The following is a 26,504-nucleotide window of genomic DNA, read 5'->3' as shown; positions in this document are numbered from 1 at the left end:
GCTGCAGGACTTGCCAAGCACACAGCCCTTACGTGTGACTTGCCAGTGATGGTACCCACATACCTCTGCTGCTGCAGATACAGCAGTAGCCCAACCCATTGCCATGAGAACCAAGGCTGCCATCTCGGGTCTACCGCAACCAACAGAAATGTGGACTTACGGAATTTTACCTGTCTATAAAAATATGTGCTTATGATGTACTTGAAGTTCCTGCTGCTTATAAAAGTATGTGAAATTTAAAAAGTTCACCATTTTCATTTGGGCAAATTTGTGCATACAATTTTGTGCAAGACCTTGTAAATGCATGAAAAAGTGGTGTTATTTGTGAAGTACAAGTGTTTAAACAGCTGTTTTCCTACATTAAGAAGCTAAAATGTAGTAAATGGTTGTGAATAACAAAGTCCACGCTCCAAAGTGCAATAATCTTAATACTGCTACAGACTGCATCTGAATTATCTTGCTGCTAGGGACAGCTCGACTCATGACAACACCCAGCGAGTCGCTGTTGGTGCACGCTGTACTCTTACGCCCACAAACGTGGGATACAGGTGGGTGTTTCTATCATCCTTTTGTGGTCAGTGTTTCTGTACTGAGCGAGCAGCTCGCCCAGGCCTACAGCACCGAATATGAAGACACACACAAATTGTTGTTCAATAGAGGCAGCCTGCTGTGTTAATGAGGACCCTCACTACAGTAGTGGGAGGCATTTGTAAGTCCTCACACGCTGGTGTGTGGAGCAAGGACCACCAACCTCCATTGTCCCCCGAGGGTGCCTAACGAGCAGGCTATCTACTGGTGGCGATCAGCACATCCCTTGGAGCCGTTCTGCTTTGTGTTGGGAGTGAAATTCTCCTTGTACCACTGAGAGAAATAGAAAGCAATTCATTTGTGCCTGACATACCAAGCTTCCTAATAAACAACAAAAGTTTAATTCCTGAGCCCAGTCTGGTTTTTGACCTTGCTGTCTTCCACCCTCCCACGCTCCTTACCAAAAGGTCATTTTTGGCAGACAAGTAAAAGTCCAGAATCTCTTTTCAGACCCCTTAGCATAGGTAACTGCGGAATTCAGCTGCGTCCCGGGCGTTAGGCTGGTGGGCCAACACGGTCCCCACAGGCACACCAAGCACACGTTGCACTGCAGCACGAGTTGAGAAATAATTCTATCACAGCACTAGCGAAAAAACAAACCAAAATGAAAAACCAATGAGTTTTCCCCCGCTGACACAGAAACTGGGTGTTAGGACTCCTTTTAATACCTGTGGCAGAGCTAAAGGCTTCGTATTTCTTTGCAGCACCCAAGAAGAAAAGGACAGTACTGCAGGTTGAGTGTGTGGTGCCAGAGTCCCAACAGCTCGGTCCTGAGGTCTGGATCGCCTTGGCACCCCACCCCAGTACCAATAAGTGCTCTCTGAGTGCAGCCTGCGATACCTCGTATGGCAGCTTACCAGCAGCCGTCGAGCTGATATTCCTCCTGTTTACAGGACACTTCTTTTCTCTCTTTGCTCCAGCTTTCCCCTCTCTGAAACAGAAATGTCTTGGACAAGCATTTTAGAAAAGGATCATCTCACAGGTGTGTCCAGCATTCTTAACTAGTAACTGTTCGCTTTTAGCAGAGAGCGTTCCTAATTTACTTTGTAAAAGCACATTCTTGCAGATTTATCTAAAACTGCATATAGGTCTGAACAAAAATGACATCCCTGACTGCTCAAAATAGGTCAAGACAGTCTTGTGTGCAAACAAGCATCAAGTATTACAGGCATTATGAAAAAAAGATGACTGGTAAAATGTCAGTTCTCCAAATTAAGACTTTTTTTGTCAATTTTGATATTTTCCACTGTCTAAACGCCATATAATTTAAAGGAAATCTAGACCATAACGTACTCAAATTCTACCGTACATCATTGGTTTATTTAAGAAAGGCAAAGAGATGAATTAGAAGATGTTTACTCTGAGAATAAAAACAAAGAAAACCCTAGCTAAACTGCTTTTTTATTTTATGGAGACAGAAACATTCATGTAGCACCTACATTTTCTGCTTCTTGAATTTTAAGTGAACAAGTCAGAAAAAAAGGTGTATCTTTCCTTACAGGCAGATACAATCCCAACACGTTCTAAAATGGGTATTTCTACAGCTGTTCCCAAACACTGGATCTTTCAGACTGTCATTAGTTGGATGAAGACAGTGTTGAGAAATCCAAAACCAGTTCAGTGTCTACAAGGAACCCTCAGAAATTAACCACCTGAAAAGCATTTACTTTCTGAGATACTTCTAAAGGTGTCTCAGATAAGTTTTTCCCTTGTTCTCCTACTCTTGAGTGTAAGGACCTGTTCAAAAAGGAGAAATAAAAGCCCTGGTCTTGTAATTATGGGGTACGAATTGACTCACTGCATGGATCAATCCCACCGAAAAGACAGCTCTGAGGAAAAAGGAAAAGCAGATGGCTATCTGCAATAAAGACACACCTACATGGAAAGCATTTAAGAGAATTTTTTTAACCTTTTCCACATAAAGATTGCCCTTCTTCAAAATTATTTCAAAGAGGTTTCAAATAACAGTCTTTTGGAGATATTTCACAATAATTAACACCAAGACAAATTACTATCATGGTTTATGCTGTCAGTGTGAAAAGTGGGAAAGACGACTGACTAATCCCCAGATATCACCAAAGGAAATTTTTTAAGACCACATACGTATGTATATGTGTGCGTGCACAGCACATATGTTTGTACACCTAACATTTGAAAATGTTGGGAAAGTCATAAATTAAACCCACTCCTGATACTGAGAACCCTGCCATGCTGGGCATGGATGCGCGCCCCTTTAGACTTCGTACATGCCTCCAGACCCTATTTTCCTCTCACTGAATACAGTATTTTTTTAATTGGAAATAAACTGTTAGTTTCAATCACAAGAAAAGAATGTTACACTTTTACGATACTAACAAAATTAACAAATCTCCAATATTTGTCTTTTTTTCATACACGTTTTACAGTAACCCACTGTAAGAGGTTTGTTTCTTACAGACTTTCGTTTCTCAGGGAAACTCCCTGTGTGATTTGCCGATTCTTGTGCAGGGTCAGTTATCCAGTACTACCCTTAAAACATGGGCAACTATTAGAAATGTTTTGTTTTTCTAAATGCCCTGTTTAGTTGCAGTAATGACATCATAGAATTTGACAGCACATTTAATAGAAAAGGTCAACTTCTTCACTGATAGACATTTTAGATCCCCCTTGGAGTGCCAACAAGGCTTCATGGGATGTACGTTAAGAGCAAAATTTGGCCTCCCTTCCAAAGCCACTTTCCTAAGTGTTCATGCCAATACTGCCCAATTTTTGAGATGCAGATAAGCCCATTTTTAAACAAAGACAAGATGACATCAGGACTCTTAGAGAGACACACAAGCATGGCATTATGGAGACACCATGGAAGTTAGAAAGAAACTTCAGTTACACCAGCAGGCTCTGGATGAGGCCCGAAATAGAAATAAATGGGTGAAAATGTTATCATGAAGAAATCTGCACTTAAATCAAGCTGTTTAGGAGAGAAACAAATGGTATGGGCAGAGCTCTTAGCAATGTAACGCAACATAAGCAGTGACCATTGTAGCCTATCAATGAATACTGAAATCCATGACTTGCTCTAAGCGATGCCAAGCAGTGTGCTAATTCTCTGGCAAGAAATTGCCCTGCTGTCATTCCCCAGCACATACTACTGCCTTGCCTGCACGCTGGAGTTCCTCCACATCTGTAAATGGAGCTCGTTTGCACTTTTGCTTGCTTCTCTGTAACTGCGCTCCTTGGATTGTACGTTCCTTTTTCTGGGCTTAGAGCTCAATATAGTGCAAGTAGAATTAAAAAGTGTTGTCTTCTTATACGCAATGCAAACACGCGAAAAGTTCAAGTAACATAAGAGCTACAGGTCCCAATTTTTGCCTTCAGGAGGAGCTCTTTCTTCAGCATTAGGAGAGTTGTGTCTTAATGGCTTCGGTTCTGCAGTTTCTTTGCTAAGCTTCCATGCATGTCTCTGCAGCAGTGTCCTCTGACTGGTGACAAGCACACAGGGTGGGAAACAGCACGCAGGGAAAAACATGCACAGCTACATAGCAGGATGACAGTAAGCATGTAATAGTTACATTGCTTAGTGATAAACCTGTCCATAATAAACCTGTTGTGTGTTTTTCTTACATGGTGGCTACTTGCACGAATGCTAAAAGGGGCTCTCGTCCTCCAGATCCAGGCAGATATAAATGAAGAAGAAAAAGAGAAAGGAAGATTATTTTCTGAGAAACAAGCATATCTCTGATGGGCACTGTAAAAATAAACCTAGTTCTACTGGCATCATTTACACCATGCTATATGAGTAAAGCAGTTGCTTTTAGCATACAGTCCCCAGATCCTGGGCATCCGCAAAATCCAAAGAATACTGTTGTCAGGAAGCTTAAGTCCATTATACAGGTGTTGATAATTCAGAGAGGGCTGAAAACCAATGCAGTAGAAAAAGAGGACTTCAGAAACGTGGTCTCTAGCATGTAGGCGCTGAGCTTTGCAAGTACAATTCAAGGAGCCAACTGTTAGAAATGCTGTACTGAAAGTCTTAATTGCCCCCCTGAGAATACGGAAGGGTGAATCCCTTCGCATATGTTCTCCAGTATCTTGGTTGGAAACCTACTCAGCACTTTAAAATTCACCAATAACCTTGAACTGCGCATGTGATGAATACCCCACTGAGGATTATGCAACTGGAATTGAAGGCCACCCTGCTTCAAAATGGGAACATACACACAGGGATTTAACACACTTTAATTCACAGATGTTAACTTTATGGGTTTCACTGACTTAGCTTTCTGGAGTGTCCCCCTATGGAAAAACCTGTACATGTTTGAATCGAGAGAAAGTTATAGATGGAAAAAGAATCAGGGAGCTTAAAACAAAATAAGGAAATTGTAGTAACACAGAAAGAAAAAGCTGGAAAGCATCTATCACCTGCAAGATAGTATTTGAAGTGACAGTGAACAGGAATTCATCCTCATGGACTTGTGCTGTGTAGTCCAAAAGACAGAATAACCAGTGCTTTTGAAAACAGTTATTGGGGGGGTTTGGGGTTTTTTTTTTGGTTGTTGGGTGGTGGGTTTTTGGGTTTTTTTTAAAGAAAAACAACAAAAAACCCTTGTCGGTGGCATTGAAATCAGTAACTCTCAAGAATCCATTGTAGTTAAAGAGCCATATTCCACAATCAGCTTTTTAAGATGGCATTGTTACAAATCTTGTAAGAGTAAGCACCACTGCTGTAAGCCCTACTTTAAACCAGAAGTTAGAATTAACAGTATACAGCATTTTTAGATTTTCAGCCTACGTTATAAAACACTGACTCTCCAAATAAATAATTAGGAATGAAATATAGCCCCACTGTTTTTCTACTTAGGAAAACTCAGTGGGCCTGATTTAAGTTATTTGCTGGGCAACTTTTGAGTTCCTGACACTTGCCCAGCACCCTCGTGTTTCTTCTGGGCCATCCTCATAAATTAATATGCATGAAACCCAATGTCAGTGTAATTTCAATTGCCTGATGATAACTCTACGTAGTAATGCGGTTTGGTTTTTCAGTATTCCAAACCGAAGTGAAACAGTTTAGTCTTCACAATGAAGTTCAAAACAGAGACCTACCTACTAGCTGGTCACCCATGGCAATAGCTAGAATGCGGGTTTAGGGACTAAGAAGTTAGTTCTAGTGCCGACTCTAAAAATAACTCTTTGTTTGTCTGTTTGCTTTTATAAACTGCAAATCACAGCTTCGCTGCCATTAAAGGGTAATAATACTTACCTGCTGCTCCGGGACTGCTGTAAGGCTTTACTAGCCGATGTATGGCATCTTTGTGAAGTCTTGGTTTTAGCCTGCGGGTGTTCGTTATGGCTGGTATTTACTGACCTAATCATAGATTGGCCCCAAGATGGAGGATACAGCAATAACCATAAAAATATCAACACAAAGGCCCCCCCCCCCCCCCCGCCCAAGGGAAGCGGTGCCATTCTGGTGAGAGAAGAACCTATTTTTGGACCAGGTCCTTACACTCTGTTGTGTAGTACACTACAGGGTATCAGATGATGTTTCATGGTTTTACTCTGCCAGTAGTAAGATCCCTGGTTGGAAAAAAAGCCCTCTGTCAATCCAGCCATGTAGCACTAAAAGTTAATGATTTTGCCTAGAAATCCTGGGTTTTTCTTAGATGAAAATTTTCTACTTTTAGCATCAGATATCAAATCTCCACATGTAAGGCAGCTGAATATGAGGCAGAGACTTTAGCAGACAACACTGCTCTATTTGTGTTTAGCACTGGAAGTACTGACCTTCAGAAATAAACGTAGTGGTGCAGTATCATAAGGCAAGACCCAAGGAGAGTGTTTTATAATGGCTACATTATGTTTTTCCAGCAGGAATGTCAAGCACTGCTCATACGTCAACTGAGAAAATTGCAGGAGAAGGCAGCTGCCTCTCAACCAGATCAACTTGGCACACATATAGCTACTTCAAAGACTATTTTCTTTGAGCTCAAACTACATCTTGGAAAATTTTTTAAAAATAGCTAAAAAATGTTTAAAGACACATCGGGATCAATATAGTTTTACTTCTAGCCACTGAGGACAAGAATTCTCCCGAAGGAGGAGAACAGGGTGGTAATAATTGGGTTGTCTTCTGATGTCCCCAGTCTGGAATGAAAACCTCCTGTTAGGAGGAGCCAGAGCTCACAAACTTGTTGAACACTGAACTTCATTCACAGCATGAAGCAGCCCACTGTCACAAAACATACCCTGGTTTTGTGTACTTGTGAGATTTTCTGCACTGGAAAAATAAGTGATGCATGACATTGCTTTCCAAGACATCAAGACTACATATCTGATAAAATTACACTTGCCTAGACAGTAAGCATAGCCTTTTAAAATAAATTAAAAAATAGAATGAAATTCAACGGGAGTGCAAATATTCCTGCTGTTATTTGGTAAGTCAGCATAGGAAAGGTACACGATTTCTTATGTGATGTTCAAGAGTGTCCAAGAGATTTAGGAAGTGCACTCTTGTTAGGACTCTGGAAATCCCATCACTGACTGTGTCTTGATGACACTGACGGATTCCTGCAGCCAAAGTCTGGCAGTCTGCGTAGCCCAAACTGTATTCTGCCTGCACAGATGGAGCTGCAGGATCAGGAGCTTACTGCTTAAATGAGAGCTCAAACTTCAAGACAAGCTTAAGGAAAGAAAATTTTGAACAAATAATTTCCTTGTAATTTCACCCAAGCTGTAAGCATTACAATTAGCTAGATTTTAATGTTAAAAACTCTAAAAATGTTTATCAATTAAATTCTGTTACGTTGAGAGAGTTCACTTTATAAATTACCGATGGTTCCAATGGCATTGTGCCAACTGGGATAACCTCAGCGAGAAGCCACAGATACAGGGTCAAATGTGAGAAACAGATTGCATTGTAAACATCCCATGTGAGCATAAAGGTAGTCATAAATCATGAGACTCCTTGTTTTTAAATCACATGTGTGTTACAGAGTCAAAGTCTGCAGTAACAACAGTTTTGAACAGCTGAGTCACATCCAAGGAAAAAAAAAGTACAAAAAGGCAATTTGCAGCACAATCGCCAAGTGTCTCAGTTTGCTACAGAAAAGCATAAATAGGAAATTGCATTAACTGAACCACTGCAATGTGTTCAGGAATCATAGTTTTAAAACAACTGGTGGTGCAAACTCAAACACAACCAACAACACATCACTGAGAAGGAAAAGTGTTTCAGATGGTTTGTCCCTAATGTTTTCCCTGCACATTTAGTGACCAAAACTGACACAAGGTAAAAAATTCAAGCCTCGCTGAAATCATTGATGAGATTCCCATCGAGTTCAACAGTGTCAAGATTTTATCCTAAGAGATTGGTGAGCTATTCAGTTTCTACAGAGGTGGCAGAAAATCGTTCATATATTACCGCGTTCCTCCAGTGAGCATTAAATAGGGTACTTAGCACACCAACACCACCTGCCATCCACCAGCCTCAAAACATTCCCGAGAAGCCTCTCAGCGGAACGGGGATGTAGGCAGGTCCGAAAACTATTATTTCCATTCAATTTCTTGGAACTGAGGCACAAAGAGGTTACAAGATTTGCACAAAGCCACACAGTTGGGATTAAACCCCAGGTGACCGGATCCCCAGGCCTGTGTTCCAACAGCTGGTGGACAGCCTAAACACTCAGGCTGATTTTAACACAGATTTGTGACTCTTCAGGAGGTGGGGTTTTTGCATGCAGGCGGTACCTAAGCACAGAAAAGATGCACGACTATTCCCTGGTGCTTGGTTCTGACTCTCAAGTAGGACTCTATTCCAGTTCACGTGCTAGCAAGCTTTTGCCAGACTAAGTTTCAAACTCCCGTTGTAGACTTAAATAAAACCATGATAAGCTTTCAGTGTTATTGAGTAATCTGACTATAAAGTGAATAGAAAGGTGTGTTTTTTCCTCAAAAACGTAAGCATAATTTTCCTGAACTGTGGTGTCTTCCTAAAGCAATTTAGCAAACCTGTGTACTGGTTCCATTAAACAGTTTCAAGAGCGCCAGTTAATTCAGGCCTTCCCAGCAAAGGTATAGATAAACATACCCCTTACTAAAAGGGGAATCTAAAATTTCTAGGCAGTTAAATAAAATACAACATATAAAAGAAGTTTTAATGCATTTTCATCCAATATACAGGCATTTGTGAGTATCAGCTACTGAGCTATAGTTCATAGCAAAATACCAAAACATCGAGATAGTTGTGCAAATCTTTTTTCTTAGTTCCTTGGCGAGCAACAGAAAGAACTGAAAAATACCTATGTAATTAATCACAAACACTTACAGAGCAGAACCCTGGAAGGTGCATTTCGTACGTGAAGAACAACAGAAACCCGTTTTCATTAAGTAGCACATACAAGAGAAGCCTGCACCTACAGTTGGGTTAATTCTAGTGCAAGATTTATATATATAAAATTACTTTCTTCTAGTAATAAAAATGAGGCCTTTAGAGAAATCCAAGAATCATCAACCCATATTTCTAATAAAGGTGACTACTGTTTTATCACACGTGCTGTCCTTAATTTGCCAAGGGAAGATATTTTATTGGTGAGCACACGCTTCTCTAAACCCAGGAAAAATCTTGCAAATGATGTTTTAGGAGAGCAGTGGGATAGTATAGGGGAACTAGTTAGAACACAACAGGATCAAACCCACATTATTCTGACATCTGCCACACATCAGGAGAAACGCTCTCCCCAAAACACCAGGCAACCCGCTGTCCTATCCTACTAAAATAATCACAGACAAAATATTCTGATACTGGTCTAGAGTCATCATCTCTTCAGGGCAACTCGTTTGCTGTGTCACATCCAGTCCTTGGTGTAGCCTTATGTGAAATCACTAATAAATTCATAATAAAATTTGTAAGAAGTTAAGCTACAAGAACTGGGTGTGATTTGCTATACTAAGGTCAGGATTGATTTCCTTCTTTTTTAATGGGCAGCACTTGGGTAGAGGTAAGATTTTTATAGGTAGAAAGTAGGTCTAGCACTTAGTACTTCTAGAGACCTCACTGGCATCTCTGCTTGTTGAAAGCCCCTCCTTTTGTTCATTAAAAGGGAGCAAAAACCCAGAGAGTTTGAATTGATGGCCTTGGCTCACCATGACTGATAACACTTAGTGGTGTCATCTGACTCCGTAATAATGTTTTTCGATCATGCGGCTACCAGATTTTATTACAGAGCCCTTTTCACTAAAGTTCCTTCAGTTCTAGTACCTCACGAGGACAGCCAGCTGGGAACTCCAGCACCATTGTAAGGCAACTTGAATGGCCAGAGATTTGCCCAGTAATTATTACAAAACCATTCGCAGACTTCTTAGCATCAGAATGTGTAACAATGGCCTATGACATTACTATTTTATGTGCTGCGTATTATCCTACAAAAGGAGTGGAGTGCTGTCTAGCTTCTGAAAAATAAACTCTCTTTTAGGGCAGCAACACATTTCAGCTCACAAAAATCACTTTCAACCTTTTGAAAAAGCAAAAATAAGGCAGCACTACAAAGGGAATCTGTCTAACAGTCTGCCTCCAGGCTCGTGGACAGTTCTGCTCATTGATTTGCAACCAATGGGTTGGGAACTCTGGTTACCGGATGTTTACTGAGAAAAATTCTGATTATATTTTAGGCAAGCTTTTTTATCTGCTACCTTTTAATGTGTTAATTTACTCTACTGAAAAGCCAAAGGGCCAAATTCACCCTTCTGATAAGGCTTCTATTGTAGCAGCATCACTGGATGTGCACCGAAGGCATTACTCATCTGCGGAGACATCACTGACTAATATTGTCAAAATAAACACTTTCCAGTTGCACATCCTTGAAGAAAAGATAAAGGGATTGTGAAGAGAATAAGAAGGAACAGAACCATCAGAGATGAAGAAAATTAGATAAAGGGCCAGGGAGAAACTGTTTGATGTAAACAGAGTGACAAGTTAGATTAAGAACTCTCATTAAAGCATGCAGTATTTGCCTATGAGCAATTCAGGCAAGGAATTTGTTTACAACTCTCTGCCAAAATCAACAGCAGATGCAAAAAATCATCAATATTAGGATTTTAAATAATATTAAATCTACTGTATCCAAACACTCACTAGGACTATGTGAAGGAAATGCACAGCTTGGTGTCACCATATTCTTTGTCACACGGAGTAAACAGGGTTATGCCCTGTTGCACATTGACATCATGCAGGCCCTGCAGAAGCTACTATGAGTGTGCCACTAACTACTCCTCAGTTACTTTAGTATGCATATATCTCTGAAAATATATACTAGTGCCAAGCTTTTATTGCTGCTGTGGAGGGGGGGGGGGGGGGGGGAAAAAAATCAAACTTTGTGAGGACTGTGTAACCTCAGGTATGACTGTATGTTAAGACAGAACCTGCTGCGACTTTACCAACTTAGGAAAACAAAATTTGGAGATGTGCTGGAAAACTTGTGATATCACCTTCCATTGATATGCAGTGGTGCTCTTCACCAGAAAGTGTCCATCAGAAATAATATAGATGCTAAATTAAAAGAAACTGCTTTTGGAGCAGACGGCAATGGTCAAGTGAATCAAAAGAACCCAGTACGTACCTTGCTCAACGAGGAATCAGGGTTTTGGCAACGGCTGCTAGGCGCAAATCCTATTGTAACTGAACCAGATTTAATGAGAGCTCCTCATTCCTCTTAGTCTCAGGTTAACATCCCCCTCTAGTGACCTCAATTTATGGTGGGGAAGTTTTTTCCTTAGTAGCTCGTTGGCTGATATCTCTGTATGATTCTGTTAAGATGATGGGAATTTAAGTCACCACTTTCCTCCTGGCACGCTTACAGGTTAAAAAAAATACCTAGCCTGGGAAGAACAGGCAGTGAGAATGAAGTTACACAATGTGCTGGCAGCAAACCTGTCCCAAGAAGCTGAACTCTCTGCCTTTCCCCAGCCGCTCGTTCTCACCCCCGGGCAGGAGCTCACTGCACCCGAGCTGCCCTTTTGTGCCAATTCCCTGTGGGGCCGTAAGGGAAGTCAGACCATTGTCATGATCCACATTAAAAATAACCCTTCCTAAAGCAACTCCGCCACTAAAGCCAGCAGATTGTGTATTTGCACCGCAAGACACTTTGACCCAGTGTTGTGCAGAGAGGCAGAAAACTCTGTCAGGTGCCGCTTTCTCAGGCTTTAAAGAAAACGTATGGCTGGTGAGCCACAGAATTCAACGACTCCCATGCTGCAGAGTTCTTGAAATCCACATCACACCTAGCACCAGCGGTGGGAATTCCTGTCTGGTTTTGCAGTAGTCTAAACCAAAAATTCTGGTTATCATTGGAGCTAGTTTTTAAAGACTGATATGAGGTAATCGAAGGCATACGGGCCCTCTCTGTTAAAATTCAAAGTGAGATCATAGATGAGATTGTGAAGCGGTGGGAACCACCAGCTACAGGGGAAAACAAAGCATCCACGTTCAAAGCCTAAGTATCACACTGCAGCTCGTGACTCACCGTTTTGTTCATTCACCGAGGGTACCGACTCCTCATTTCTCTCAAACAAAAGGTGTCTTTCCATTTTATACCATTGCGTGGAAAGACTTTTTGCAAAAAGATTTGAAAAAATTGACAGAGCCTCCTGTTATTTAAAGATGACATTTGACAGGCTGAGTCCATCAACAAAACACTGTTTGAAGCCAGCAGACTTTTTTTGCCATAGGTTTTAAAAAAGATTAGAAAAAATGCTGGCAATTACCGATTTCCAGCTCTTATCTGAAATTTCCTTGTCTGTATACTGGGAAGGAGACTTGAAGGGAAATGTGAAGAAGAGAGCGTATTTCTTTTATTAGTTGAAATTATACAGTCCCAATGGCACGTCCTCTCCCTGTGGCCTGTCCCCTATAGTCAAAAAGGGACTGACAGCTATGAGACAAGCAGATTTGATCTCATTTTCTCATTTCATAATCTTTGGTTGTGCAAAGCAAGAGTCTATAAAGAGTAAAAAGGAGAATCTGAATACACACAGCATAAACCACAACTACTACTTCACTCACATTTCAATACCCTTCTGGTGAACTACATATAAATTCTATTACTTTGTGTGCCGTTTAGGATCATGTTGTAAAGAACAATGGCAGAAAGACTCGTTATTTTTAAAGCTGTTTTACAGTGTGCTTTCAGGTGCAGCTCTTGGCTTTTGAGATGTTTAGAAGAGAAGAGAATAGCTTGTTCTTTGCTTGTGTTTTGAAATGGTGTTTGTTTATATATTCCAGATAAATCAGACCCCCCCCTCAAAACTCCACACTATTTTAAGCTATTCTGTGTCCTGCCAGTGTCTCATTTGTATGCAGCATACGCTAGATTTGCCTAGAAGGATTTAGCTCAGTAGCTGGCACGTTTACATTAGAGAACAACATACACAGTTTCAATCGATTTCAAGCGTTCTTACAACAGGAAATAAATATGAAAAGTGGTTGTTGCTGAAAGTTCGAAAAATGCAATCAACAAATTGTAAAATCGCAAAAGGCCAGACAAATTTAATAAAATATTTCCATTTACCTTCCTCAGCTTTACACAGCCTGTTCAAAATATTAAGATTCTCTGTAGAGAGCCTTTTATCCAACTGTTTATATCACTTCATACAAAATATGTGTTTGAATTACCACAGCAATACAAGGATATAAATTCCCAACACGCGACATGCCAAATTCAACATAAGTTATGCTTTCTTGGCATCTAGACATTTTCCTTTTCCTTTTCCGCACTCCAAATACATTCTCATTTGAAACAAATTAAAAAGCAGGTAGATGTTAAAACATAATGACAGCTTGGAATTCAAGTGACTTGTGCGACATTGTTTTGTGCTTTCTACTCTTCCATTTCCTCCTACTGCAATTAAAACTCATCATGCCCTTCTACATATACAATAGCAATGCATCAAGTTCAGTCCCGTATAGGTCTTCAACCCTCAGACTTGGCTTTACACTACATGAGATCCTTGCAAATTCAAAAAAGTGCATCTTTTTTGTGATCTTTCTTTTCCGTTGTATGATGTGAAGCTCTGATTAGTCGATGTAGGAACGCAACCTCGAGGTATGATTGCAGCCTCGGAATAATTCTTAAATGTAAAAAGAAATTTTTTGAGCGTGCACGCCCTTTCTGGATTTAAAAAAGACACCGTTATAATGGTGCTACTAGAGCCACGGTACAGTACATCATGGCACATCTCCATAACATAATCAAGGACATGAGATAGAACTCCTATTTACACAAACTTGATGACACTTCCAGAAAAATATGACAGGAAAAAAAAAGGAAAATATTATTTCCTGAATGTCCTGAATTTTTAGAAGATTCCTTTTACTTTCTCTTCAGCAATAGAGCGGTCCTCCGAAACTGCACTTTCCCTGGCCTGTTTAGTACGGACCGTAAGCGACACCAGCAGGAATTGGGAACCGTATGGCAAACTGCTTCCTTTGAGAGGATGCTCACCCATGCCCCTTTACTCACAAGCCAGCTTGCTGTCAAAACTTGAAAGGGCAATAGCAAAGGCTTGTAGCGCGCACATCGGGTAGTTGTAGTCCATGGTGAACACATCCTCAGCCACGCGGCCAAACTGCATCACGATGTAGTCAGCTGCAAGAAAGGTCACAAAAAAGTCAGAAAGCGTTACTTTTGTTTGCGGCCCTTACTAAGTAAGTATGCGTTCAACATCATCCTCTGGCCCAGCTCAACGAAAATACAAACAAAACACGCTCGCTCATCAAACTTCGCAACACTTATTCATGCAAGTGGGTGTGCTGATAGCAGAGGGAGAAGCAAGGATAGATTGAGTCAGGAAAAGCTGAGCGATAAAAGATTGCAAGGCTTGGTACTGTCTTCAAAAAAATTACACGGATAAAAAGTAGGTTTTGCAAGCACAGAGAGAATATCACTTTTTATAGAATGCTCAATGCTCTTACATAGACCTAGCGCTGAGTTTCACATGTACCAAGAACCAATTAATTCTGTTCCTACTTAACTTCTGGCAAGTGGACAAGCAAGGATAACGGGGGAAGAGAAGGCATGATTGTGATCGATACCTAATCATGTCTGTCTGTTATATCATATTCAGAAATTCTTCCTCAGCTTTTTTTGCCTGTTGTACTCTTTGTCAGCAACAGGAAATCTCAGCCTCATTCACTGTTTGAAATATTTCATTGTGGAAGCAGGTGCAATTGTTTTACCTTATAAAATGCAGTGAATGCATACACCGATGTTTCAAACTCAGTGTTGCCCTCGGAGCCTGGCACAGCACCTTTCACCAGTGTCCAGTGTTCCCCACAGCCTGCCTAAAGCGGGGCAGCATCACTCCACTCGAGCACTTATCTTTATCCCTGCTCCCACAACTGTACCTCAGCCTGAGGAACAAGGGGGCTGTATGTGGCTGGCAGAAAGCAGCACATCGGTGAGGTCCCAGGGACGCTGTGAAAGGCAGTCCTGACGTTGTTTGGATGTTCCATCGGGCCAATGCTAAAAAAAGTAGTAACAGCAAAGCAGATGTGCAGTGGGACGGGTCTGACTGCCACCGTCTCCAGCTGGGCAGCGTATGGGAACCAGAGTGAACAAAAAAACCAAGGAAGAATTGTGTGATACAAGTGCTTGAGCGGAGCGACACCGCCCCACGGTCCTGCTGTCTGGCAGCACCGCAGCTCCAAGAGCAGAAGCGACTCTAAGCTGTTGCTCAGTTCACAAGCCGGGCAGCCAAGGGAGAAAACTAAGATAACACATCGCAGAATCACCTAAAAGCATGAGCATTCCAACACCCAGCTTGCATCAATGTCGTGACCACAAGGCAGAGCAGCGTTAAGTTGGACCCACATAACTAAACTGAACTCCCTCAGGTACCAACACAGGGGTAGGGTCCCTGTCAAGCTGTGTATGCAGTACTGTTTCTATACATTACCAACAGAGAGCTATACTTACGATCATTATCATGAATAATTTGGAAGTTTTTCACTGAGGCCTGTGTGACTCGCCCGTGGAAGTTTAAAACATAGGATTGGGTGTCATCATTCCAGACCGGCGTTTTATTATGCAGCTCAATGACACTCTCTGTATTTTTGTTCTGCCATCTTGCAAGAAGCGTCTCGTGTTCCTGCATGCACCACACAGACACACTTCACTTTAACACACTCACAAGACAAAAAATAAATTCACACAAAAAACCCACGTTCATAAATCCTAGCCCAAAGACTAAACTGCCACCCTCAACTCTCAGCACAGTATCATCAAATGAAACAGAGAACTCTGAGTATCTTCATGCAAATGTGCATTCGAGTCCTTTCCACAGCTTGGAAAAAGGTTAGTTGTATCTTTTGTTACCAAAATACATTATTATTTGTAGTGCTTTTGTGAGTCACAAAACTAGTCACACATCCCATTGTTCTGCAATTGTTCAAATACTGGTTTTTAAACCTTCAGAAATGCAAAAAACAACTCTAATTGAAAAAGAATTCAAGTAATTTTTATTGTTGACTGAGGGTATGACTTACATTTCGTGGTCTGATGGAAACTCTTTCGTGGTCCATATTCATTCCTGGTATGATCACACTCATTTTACGAGGTCCTTTAAACCCCAAGACATTTGTTTCCTAAAAATGTTTAGAAAAGAGTTCATCATGTTCTGTATTTTTAAAGTTAATTTCTTCAACAGAGAGACACAGCAGCAGCCCAGGGAACTTATTTGTTAGTCAACTTAAAAAACATCTTGAAACTCCTACCTTCACTGGCACTGCCAAACATTCTAGCTTTGTCTTAGAAGCTCCAACAACAGGAAAAATGGAAATAGAGAGGTTTCCAAAAACACTCCTAGCATTGGCTGCCAGCAACCTTAATACAATTTTAAAAAAAAAGCCCTTTGTTAAAAAAGGATATGAACTAACCAGATTGCTTGGCTACTGCTAGATCCCAAAATAAAATAGTTGTAATTTAAAAATCATAAAATGTAGTCACACATTTTGATGAGAGACAAAATTAAATAGATGGGACCAGCTCCATTTATTCCAGCGCCAGCACAAAAGCAAACAAGAAGGAGCTGCCAGTAAGAGCATCTGTTAGCAGTGCTGTGGTTTTCAAAGTCTTCAGATATGTTATGCTTAGAGATGAGCACGGTAAAAAACAAACACATTAGCATGAATGCAAATTTTCGAGCTATGAAGGCAGGGATAGTGAAGAAATAACATGGGCAGCAAAAACAAATCTGTGGAAAAGACAAGTTCTTCCATTAAACACCATTTGATGGCTTTCTGACCAGCTTTGCATAACAGCACTCCAGTATTGCACTATCCTCTCAAAACACAACCACTAAAATCTAAATAGGCCTGAAGTCTCATTTTTATCTGAGGCATTCTTTCTTCCACAGAAGAAACTGGGGTCAAATATTTCAAAAGGTCGTTGTCTACTTTTGAAAAAGTAAAGGGCGATATTTTCCAACCCTCTCGGTAAAACCTGATTGCCTATTTTAGCATTATTTCCAGTAAACGAAACAGTGACACCTCGGAAAGTGCATCTCCTCGTGTTTTGTGCTGCCTCTTTTTTTTTTTTTTTCTTCCCCCCCCGTCGCATGCATTTTTCTCCTCTACCTTTCCCAAGTGAAGGGCTGCGGACAGACACTAAGGAATCTTGGGAAGGAAATTCCCATTGGTGCTATTCCCAGCAACGTATCGCAAGATGCCAAGAACTGGACACCTCCAGGCTCCCGCTGGTGTGGCTCTACCACCAGGACATTCAGCAGTGACATATTCAGATGTCTCTGCTTTTATATATTTAATAAAAGTGTCCTGATTTTGAGGAACATTAAACTTTTTTAAACATCTCTATTTTCGCAAGCAAAAATCCACACATCTCAACTCACTGGAAACATCTGAAAATAGCCACCTAAAATTCACTCGTGCAAAAGCTTTGTCATCCATCAGACCTTTGAAAGAGCTTTGGTTGTTTCAGCAAAACACCTGGAGGTTTTACACAACTCATTAAAGATTTTCATGCACGCAAGAGTTATTTTACGGAATACTCTTGAAGCAATCCAGGTATGTTCATATATCTTCATAACAGGAAGATTCTACCTGTTTTCTGAATCACTTCTGTCATGGCCTTTGGCAGAGTAAACCAGCTGGAAATACATACTTGGTTCTGCATCATGGTGAGACTCAAACTAAAATGACTGGCAGCAGATTTTATAAGCAGGAGAGACTCAGCACAGCAGAGGACAATGTCTAAGAAAAGATTCATGCTTATGCTTATTTTCCACTAACTGCTGACAATTTTGGTCTTCTCTGCAATGCCTTACAAGCTTTTCTTCTTGTCGAGCTGCAGTTATGCTACATACGATTAATTTAGATGCTGACTGGTTGAAGACATTGTTCAAGGTAAAATTAAATAATAGCGCTGAATCACTTCCCTCCCAACAAGTGGTATTATCACTCTGAAAGAACAGGACTATATTCTTTGGATTTACTCAGAAACACTAAATCAATACTTCTGCCAAATGATAAGGGAATGGTTTCCAGTTGCATATTACATCAGACACCAACGATATCAAATGTTTTATTGGCAAGTGCTACCCTCTTGCTAAAATCAAGGTAGAGAATTGAAATACGTGGCACATCTGAGGCAAACAGTAAGGACAAAAGAGGAGCTTTAATTAAAAACAGACCTTTCCAATTTACCTACATCCAAATAAAATTAATTCCCCCTTATCTCCTGTCTCATTCCCTGCTTCTCTTTTATTTCCCTCCTCCACAATTTTGTGCATGTAAATTCAAGACTACAAATGGCATTATTAGGGAAACATGGGACAAAATCTGATTTCACACCATTTTAATGCCACTGACAGCCTTGGTTTACAGCTCAAAATAAGGGTTGTTAGCTGGCAGAGCCCTGTGGGCTCAACCAGCACGCCAAGGGTTTAAACCAGCGAAGGATTTGGCCCAGCATTGCTTCGAAGCTGCACTCTGCCTCGGCCCCACCGGTGAGCGGTTCGTGAGCAGGCATCACGATAAACCCGACTGGGAAAGCACAGAGCCTCTCCCCTGGGTTGCTTTGAAAATCTTACCCACTTCCATAAAATGATGCGAGTGTTTCGCTATGGTGGCAATAGCTGCCATGATAAAAGCTGCAAGGTGTATATCCCAACAGCTCCCAGGAGATTTTGCGATTTAATTACCCCAATATTCCTTCAGCCACTTCTCTTTCTGGACTGGATTCACACAGCTGTGCCCTGTCCTTAATATATCCTGCAGAAACTATCATTCCCTCGGAAGCCCAAACCACAGAACCCACTACACATTGGGGCACAACGCAAGGGACTGAAGCCTGAGTAGAAACACGTAGTTTATTACTCAGCGTATCAGCTGAGCTCCTTGCCTGCAGAACCCGACGCAAACTGAATTGTGAGATACTGTGGCTATAAAGGAATCCAGCGCAGATAGTCCTGGTACAAATGGTACGTTTACACCTCCCTGCTTCTCGACAAATTCTGCCAAGCGATTCTGAACTCGGCCATTAGGTGCTGCTGCAGGTTTATTAATACGCTAGCCCGCCATCAGTGCGGAGAGTAAAAATGTCTAACAGCACCTCATAAAACGTCGTCCTTGCACTAACTTTATTCCCTAAATGAGAGTTCTCAACACATTTATCCCACAGTTAATAGATGCATCACTGGCTCCTGCCCGTCTAAACTAGACCTGCTGAGATGCTTCAGGCAGGTTGGGCTCAGTGAGTTGGTGGAAGGGGGTACAGCTCGCTCTTCAGATGGGTACTGGATCGGATGAGCTGAGAGACAGTGAGAGGCATAGCGGTGCTTTCAAAGTATTGCTTAATATAGTTTTTGCTGCAGGAAAAAATCTCAAGGCAGGAATTAAAAGGTTACCTTAGGACAAGGGTGTTTCGGGAGTGCTCCTTCTGGCATTCTTTGCTGTGGTTCTGCTGCAGCCAGGAACAATAATCTCACTTTAACAAACCTGGCTAGCAACGAAATGCCATTTCGATCTCCTCTTATCCTCTGGCCATAGCACACCTGCAAGCCTGCTGCCTTTCTCCATGAGTATCAAAACATCAAGGGAACGAGTCGTTTTCTTATACACACAAGTTTTAAATTGCTGATCTCAAACCAGGCCTATAAAAGCAGCTAATCTTCACCACATTCTCCAAACAGTGGCCATGGTTCTGTTCTTTCCAACACTCACGCTTCTAATTACCTCTGCTGACCACAACTGAGTTTTTTATTTGGTAATGATAATGGTTCAAATGTCATTGTTGCCATCTTGGACAAGCAATGCCTAAATTTTAATATATAACTTTTTTTTAAACTATTTTTTGTTTTCTCCTTGTATTTCCAGTTTGCACCAGAAGACTAGTTGCCTAGCTCCAGGGAATGCCCTCCTATATAAACCAGTAAAATCACCTTTTATTAAACATGTAAGTTCTCCTAGGTTCCTACTGAAACTTCAGTCAAACTCTAGACTGACATCAAATCCTGGACTTTCTTGGTAAATCCTGTGAGCTGGATTTTCTGCAATTCTCAGAGTTTTTCAAATCCAACCGGAATGGAGAGGTACAAGTGTGTCTGTCTGTTTGTCTACAGCCGTAGGCCACGTGCCTGAACACTAGCACGCGCGAACAAATAGGCTATTTATACTATATTTGCAGAAAAACTGCATCCTAAGCAGCAGGAAAAGAACACTTCAGCAGTTACTACTGCCACCCCTCAGTGCTCTTAGCACTTTGCACGGAAAGGATGGGTCTCTGCTTTCCTTTTCACGTGCCAAAAGCTTCCGGACGCATTGGTCCCCGCATCCTGAAGCCAACCTTTCCAGGAACGCATTCTGTGCGTACGCAGGGTGTCTGCTGGGATGGCTGGACCTTGGTCTGAGGTATCCTTGATTAGAGCCAGGCAGGAACTTCTCAGAAAAGTGTTTCTTGGGTATTTTTTGTCAAAAGTTGTTGATTTGTGAAAAGAGGAAACTTTCTGTAGCAGTGTATATACCAATTTTGACTGGCAGAGTTTCTTGGGCCCAGAGATTTCTGGACAGAAAGAATACTCCCACCAAAACCAGTCAGTCATCCAGTAATCATGAAACAGCAACTGTGCTTCAAGTCTTGATTGTCTGCATTGCCCCTGACAAATGCTGTTTACTGTCCTATAAAAGGGTGGTTTCTCTCGTTCAATTGAATTTGGGATTTTGTTTGGGGTCTGTTTGCTTTTTTTTTTTCCCCAGTAAAAAGGAGTTTTAGAGTTTTTACTCCAGTTCTCAGCTAGTGCTACAGACCCAGTTTTCCAGCTACCCGTGTTTTGGATCAGAGAGGCCTCCTCCAGAATGCCATTACAAACGACGGTACTTTAGTGCAGCAATTCCATGTGCACAGCTCTTTCCAGGTCAGGAGGCTCCCCCGGAGGGTGCCTGCAGGCTGTGAAGCATCCTACCTCTTCCAGAGGGTTATGTAAAAGCTCCAACACCTTCTGACCAAAAGCGAGAACTGGGCAACCTGGTTCTGTGCACGGCGTTTTTCACCTCTATTTTCCACTGAATTTCCTGGTTTCTCTCCTGAAGATCAGCTGTTTGATTACATCAAAGTATGAATGCTGATTTACATAATCGTAAGTGAGAAGGGAATTCAGCGTGCTATTTCAGAAACTGAACTGCCCTTTCTTGCCTCCTCTGCCCGTGAGCAGTACTTACGTAACAAATGGCAGCTAGCTCCTGACGCAGGATACTCGCCTCCAGGCTTGATGTTGTCTTCATTGGATTTACTCCATTGTCATAAACTGTAAACTTAGTTCCCATAAGATTTGATCTATCAAAAAAAAAAAAAAAAAGGAAAATTCAATCACCATTGGTCAGTAATGCTGCCAGAGACATCTATCCTTTACTGCAGCGTAGCCCCAAAGGAAAGACAAATAATACCGAGTATAAATAGTTGTTAATTCTAATCCCAACTAAATGGCAACTCCTGGATTAATGGCCATAAAAAAAATGTAAAGGTACAGTACAGCAGAGTATACTAAAGGTCCCTTATCATTACACTGGAGAATTCTCAGGCCATCTAGCAAACTGGTAAACTCAAGAAAGCAATAAGGAAACACTCAGATGGGGTTATTTTGTTCGTTGGCTTGGTTTTTAAAATATGCTTACTCTCTACAAAACCATCTGCTTTCTTACCTGACTACTGACTCTATTAGAATACAGAGAGTGATTTTCATAACGTTATAAATAAGATCAGTCTTCCCTATTTAAATGGAAATCACACCAAGGAGCGCAAAATGCAACTTAGAACGTACTAAAACCACATTATCCTCATTCTGTGTTTGCACTGCAATAAATAGCGCATAAAGATCCGAAACCCACACAGGCAAACAGCAATTAGCAGCACAGTCCTTTTCCTCAGGCACAGACAATCTAAACATACGCTGAGAGGCTCCATGTAGGTATCAATGACAGACTGATGGATGATGGGGTGACAGACAGAAAAGAAACAAGTGGTTCTGAACAAATTCCACTACTTGTAAATAACTCTAATCAGGATCTTAAGAACTGGGCAAAGCCAAAGAGATTTTCAGATTGCCTAACAGACAGAACTTCTATTCCAAAGTATTTATATCAACAGGGGCTAGACACAATCTACTCATGCACTTCTGAAAACCCCATTAAGGTAAGTTGTGCTCATACGTTCTTGAGAATCTGGCCTTTGAGCATTTACGAGCTTCAGTCCTGCTGACTTTTAAGAAAATGGGATCTTATAAAAGTACTTAAGATGTTTTGAAAACACGCCTTGGATACTAGTGAACTTTAAGAGCGTTATCACACAATGTAGTCAAGCCTCTAATTAAGAAGTCACAGTGGCTTCCTCATCCCAAATGAACTTTATATTATATAAAGAAAATTCTTAGATGTATCAGTGTTTACCTCAGTTTTCCAATAAAACTCTCTCCACCCCGAGACAGGTCAGTTGGGTCTATGGAGATGAGGTAATTAGAGGTTTTACTCTTCTTTCGTTTCCTTCCAGCTAACAGAAACACCTAAGCAGTGCAAAAAAACATATTCTAGAATGCCAAAGGGGTTAGCACACACCACTTCCTGCTTTGATATAAGGAAACCATAGGCAATTTTTCTGTCTTCCAGCATCATTAGAGAAGTAACTGAAGGGCTCCTGGCACTTAGCAAAACCAGATAAAAATCTGGAAAGGGAAAGTGACTTCTCAACCATTCAGTCCATTATTTATGGTTTAAATAATTAAATTTGATCTATTTTGTTACATATTTCATTCTAAGTTGCTCTGGCTCTTCCAGTTGAATTGAAAAGAGATGCTTTTCAGGCCACAGAATGCAGCTGTCACATAAAGGTGCCACGCATGGATTATTTAAGGCCAAAGATTAGACATATGAAGAAAGGCAGTAGAACAAAGGGATACTATTGTTTTGCTTTTGTAAGACTGTATGGCAGATCTCAGTGAAAGTAAAAATATATTTAAAATATAAGATTATATTTTCTTTGTAAGAGTTCTTCAGACTTTTAATAATTTTTTTATATTCAGATGCAACTGGTATGCCATTCAAGTTATTTTATGACCTTTTTACCATGCTCCCTTTCCAAGTGGAGGTAATAAGTAGGGTACATCCCTCGGTCCATTCCCTTCTTGTCTCTTGTGATTCTGCATTTGACGGTGACGCCCTGAGGAGCAGGTCTTATGGCAAATTCCTCGAGGTCATCGACATCTATGAGAGGCTCATTTGTGGAAGGACTGGGGGCTGACGCAGCTTCCTAAAATGGTAAGGAAAACTCAGATTTCCTCGACTTTGATTTACAAGGTTATAAGTACAAAGGAATGACACTTGATGGAAGCTGCACTTTTAAAAAAATAAATACAAGGGACATATTGTCTTCCCCATTATGATTCCTCAGCAGCCTTGAAGGCAGCTTATCAAGCTAAGGATCAATCCCCATCCAGTCGGTCAAGCTCTTGGCCACCTGTGGCCCAGGGAGCAGCTCTCTGCGCCGCGGATGCTCAGCGTACAGACACGCCTGGCGAGGAGGGACAGGGCGGCCGCACAAGCAGAGTGCTGTAACGTTACAGAGCCAAGCCTGTCTCACACCTTCCCACCTCACCACACTTCTCTTTTCAGAAAGGCCATACCCAAGGACAGCGATGGTCTTTGCGGAAAGGAGAAAGGGGATGGGGACAGGCAGATTGAGCTAGATATAGAGATATAACGGAGATGAGAAGTCAGTGCAGTATGTAACGGGTCACCATCAACACCTTTAGCAGGGGCTCGTGATTTAGAATATTTTAAAATATCTGAACAAGCCAAAGCCTTATTTTATGTTCGGATGGTAGCAGTGAGAGCAGGGTGGGAAAATGCTCAGAAAAAGGCAACAGAAACAAAAGATCCTTCTGAGCACCTGCAAGAGGGAGAAAGGTAAATATTTACTGTTTACCTTCCTCTTCATTCAAGTTCAGACAACATTTGCTATTCTTTTCTCCAAGTCATTATTTTCATTGCTTGCTCCTGTGAACCCATCACAAAGTAAATCACCTTGGAGATACTCTAGTGCATATTAAAAAGCAAACAAGCAAGCCAGGCCTATCCCCGCTGCGCTCTGAAATCGCGCAGCAGCCGGCATGCTCCTGCTTTGGCACTCACCCCTTACCTTGTTGGATTTCTTGCTTGTGGCAGAACCGGGCCGGGTGTTGCTGTTTAACTGTGAAGAACTGGAGCTGTCTTCATCTTCCTCATCCTCTTCCTCATCAAAATTCATGCTGCTAGAAATGCCTGAGGAGAAAGCGGTGCACTTCTATGAAATGCTAATACATTAAAGCTGTCCATACTTGCTGTACGATATCACTTATGACAGCGTTGCAGCCTTAGGCTCACAGGTGAGAGAGGGTGTGACAGGTGAGAGAGGGTGTGTGCGAGGGGGGTTCACTGTGCGAGGCAGTGTACAAATACGTGGGTGAGACAGTACCTGCCCCAAGAAGCCACAACATTTCAGCAAGTGAGAAAGGAAATATCATGGCTTCCATTCCACAGAGAGGAATGTGGAACTTTGAAAAAGCCAAAGCCTATCGAGTTACCCAGTGATAGAGGAGCAATATCCAGTCAGGAATTAAATTCAGATCTTCTTAATCCAATTAAGTACTTCAAAAACAACACAGAATCTTAAACCTGAAATTGGAGTTGAGTGGACAACCTATCACAGCCATTTGGAAACCTCAACAATCAAAATACGAGCCCTTCTACAGCACACTTTTAACTGTTCCTATGTGATCTGAAGAAGAGCAGATCTTGCATTGAGAAGAAACCGTCACATCAAGGAAATGTTCTCATGTATATTTATTTCATGTAAAAAATCAGTATCAGTCCCGGCCAAAGGAACTGCCTTACAGCAGTTAAAAATTTGACTTTACAAGAACTCAAAGCCCCAGACATTTCAAAGGGAAACACAACTTTGAACATCAAACAGGACTTAGCAGCAGGAAGCATCAATGGTGGGACATTTGCCAGGCCTAGTTTTTCAAGGAGTATCATGCAGATGAAGCCACCCTGTACTCAGGTTGAAACTCCAAGTTCCACATATTAGAGGCTAACTACGCAATGTTCTTTTCCTAAATAAAAAATAAAACACTTGGTCCAGTATTTCCACTATTGGTAAGTCCAATGCAGAAGGATAAATGAAACGCAAAGATTTCCAGAGCCAAGCAGCATGGGCATAATTAACTTTTTCCTTCTGTACTTACCAGGAACATGGTCCAAGGCGACAAGACTGGATTGGGAGGTGGAAGAGGACCAGGATGTATTTGCATGGGGATCTGGGAAAGGAAAAAATCCATGGGCTTGATTCTGCAAACCCTTAATTGAGTGAACAAGCCTAACTTGTCAACAGGACTCCGCACAGGGTTAAGGATTTACTGGATGGGACCATAATGCTGCTGCCAGAATTCTCGATTATGCATATTTTATCTTTCTGCACAATCAAATTCACCTGCTACCTACTTCTACCTGCTGTCACCTTCTTTTTTAGTACTTTGAATAAAGTCAAAAAGCCCTGGATCACAGAGCTGAAGCTTCAGAAAACATCATCCACGCTAAACAGTTGTGCCACAAATCCTTCTGTGCATGATGTGCCCTCCATGGTGGGTTTTTGGCTTACTTTGGAATTCTAACGCACAAAAAAAATAAAACTGATCAACACAAGTGATATAGACAGATTCTACAGAAATATTTGTTCAGTAACGTTGAAAAAAGTATTCAGACTCATATTCACATGGCCTAAATTCTGCCTAAATCCCTGTGCCCAGTGTGTCCTCATCTTTCTCAGGCTCTCTAAACTGTTTTTCCAGGACTTCCAGACACGCATAGAGACTTTCACGTAGCTTAGTCTTTCGGAATGTGAGCTTGGTCTGCAACAAGCAGAGACTGAACCAAACTAATGTAGAGAAGCATAAACATTAGAGATAGTATCAATAATGGTTTTCTACAGTTCAAATTTTGGAATGGCATGAGAAAAAAAAAAAAAGACATCAAATAATGCATTTAAGTACTTTTTATGTTATTGCTGCTTCCAGTAACTTCAATGTATATCCCTTTAAAATAGCTTTTGACACCAGATGCACTCTGGATAATGAAACACCACCAGAGTAATAAGAGCGAGCGTATAAAACAGAAGCATATGCAATGCTTGTATTCCATTCAGCTGCCCCACAAATGGTCTCATTATCCACTTCGCCAGTTCCCCCAATCTGGACATACACCGCACAGTGCAACAGCAAAAAGTTTCAACAGGATCTGGTTGTGCAAGGGATGCCTGAGCTCACAGGTCAACAGATATTTTCACAGCCTGTAGAACTCACTCATTATTAATCACACGCTCATTAATCGCAAGCATTATTTCTTGATAATG

At 41.3% G+C, this 26,504-nt stretch overlaps 1 protein-coding gene across 10 annotated transcripts in view; it reads right to left on the bottom strand.

Annotated features, from left to right (window-relative positions):
• Nucleotides 1-11,940: 11,940 nt before the first annotated feature.
• TUB (TUB bipartite transcription factor) overlaps nucleotides 11,941-26,504 on the bottom strand; it is a 156,854-nt gene continuing 142,290 nt past the window's right edge. For 6 of the 10 annotated variants that reach the window (XM_075755102.1, XM_075755103.1, XM_075755108.1 and 3 more), the window contains 8 exons: nucleotides 25,342-25,413; nucleotides 24,255-24,376; nucleotides 23,175-23,366; nucleotides 22,511-22,623; nucleotides 21,287-21,401; nucleotides 16,100-16,198; nucleotides 15,531-15,702; nucleotides 13,075-14,201 (listed from right to left, as the gene is read on the bottom strand). In XM_075755102.1, coding sequence (XP_075611217.1) covers nucleotides 14,068-14,201; nucleotides 15,531-15,702; nucleotides 16,100-16,198; nucleotides 21,287-21,401; nucleotides 22,511-22,623; nucleotides 23,175-23,366; nucleotides 24,255-24,376; nucleotides 25,342-25,413 — 1,019 coding nt within the window. In that variant the 3' untranslated portion in view covers nucleotides 13,075-14,067. Of the gene's footprint in view, nucleotides 12,183-13,074; nucleotides 14,202-15,530; nucleotides 15,703-16,099; nucleotides 16,199-21,286; nucleotides 21,402-22,510; nucleotides 22,624-23,174; nucleotides 23,367-24,254; nucleotides 24,377-25,341; nucleotides 25,414-26,504 lie in introns of those variants that run through there. The other 4 variants (XM_075755107.1, XM_075755110.1, XM_075755111.1 and 1 more) reach the window with 2 other exon arrangements.

The sequence above is a fragment of the Balearica regulorum genome, chromosome 5, assembly GCF_011004875.1.
Source record: "Balearica regulorum gibbericeps isolate bBalReg1 chromosome 5, bBalReg1.pri, whole genome shotgun sequence".
Classification (NCBI taxonomy): Eukaryota; Metazoa; Chordata; class Aves; order Gruiformes; family Gruidae; genus Balearica; species Balearica regulorum.
This window is presented reverse-complemented; position numbering and strand designations above follow the sequence as displayed.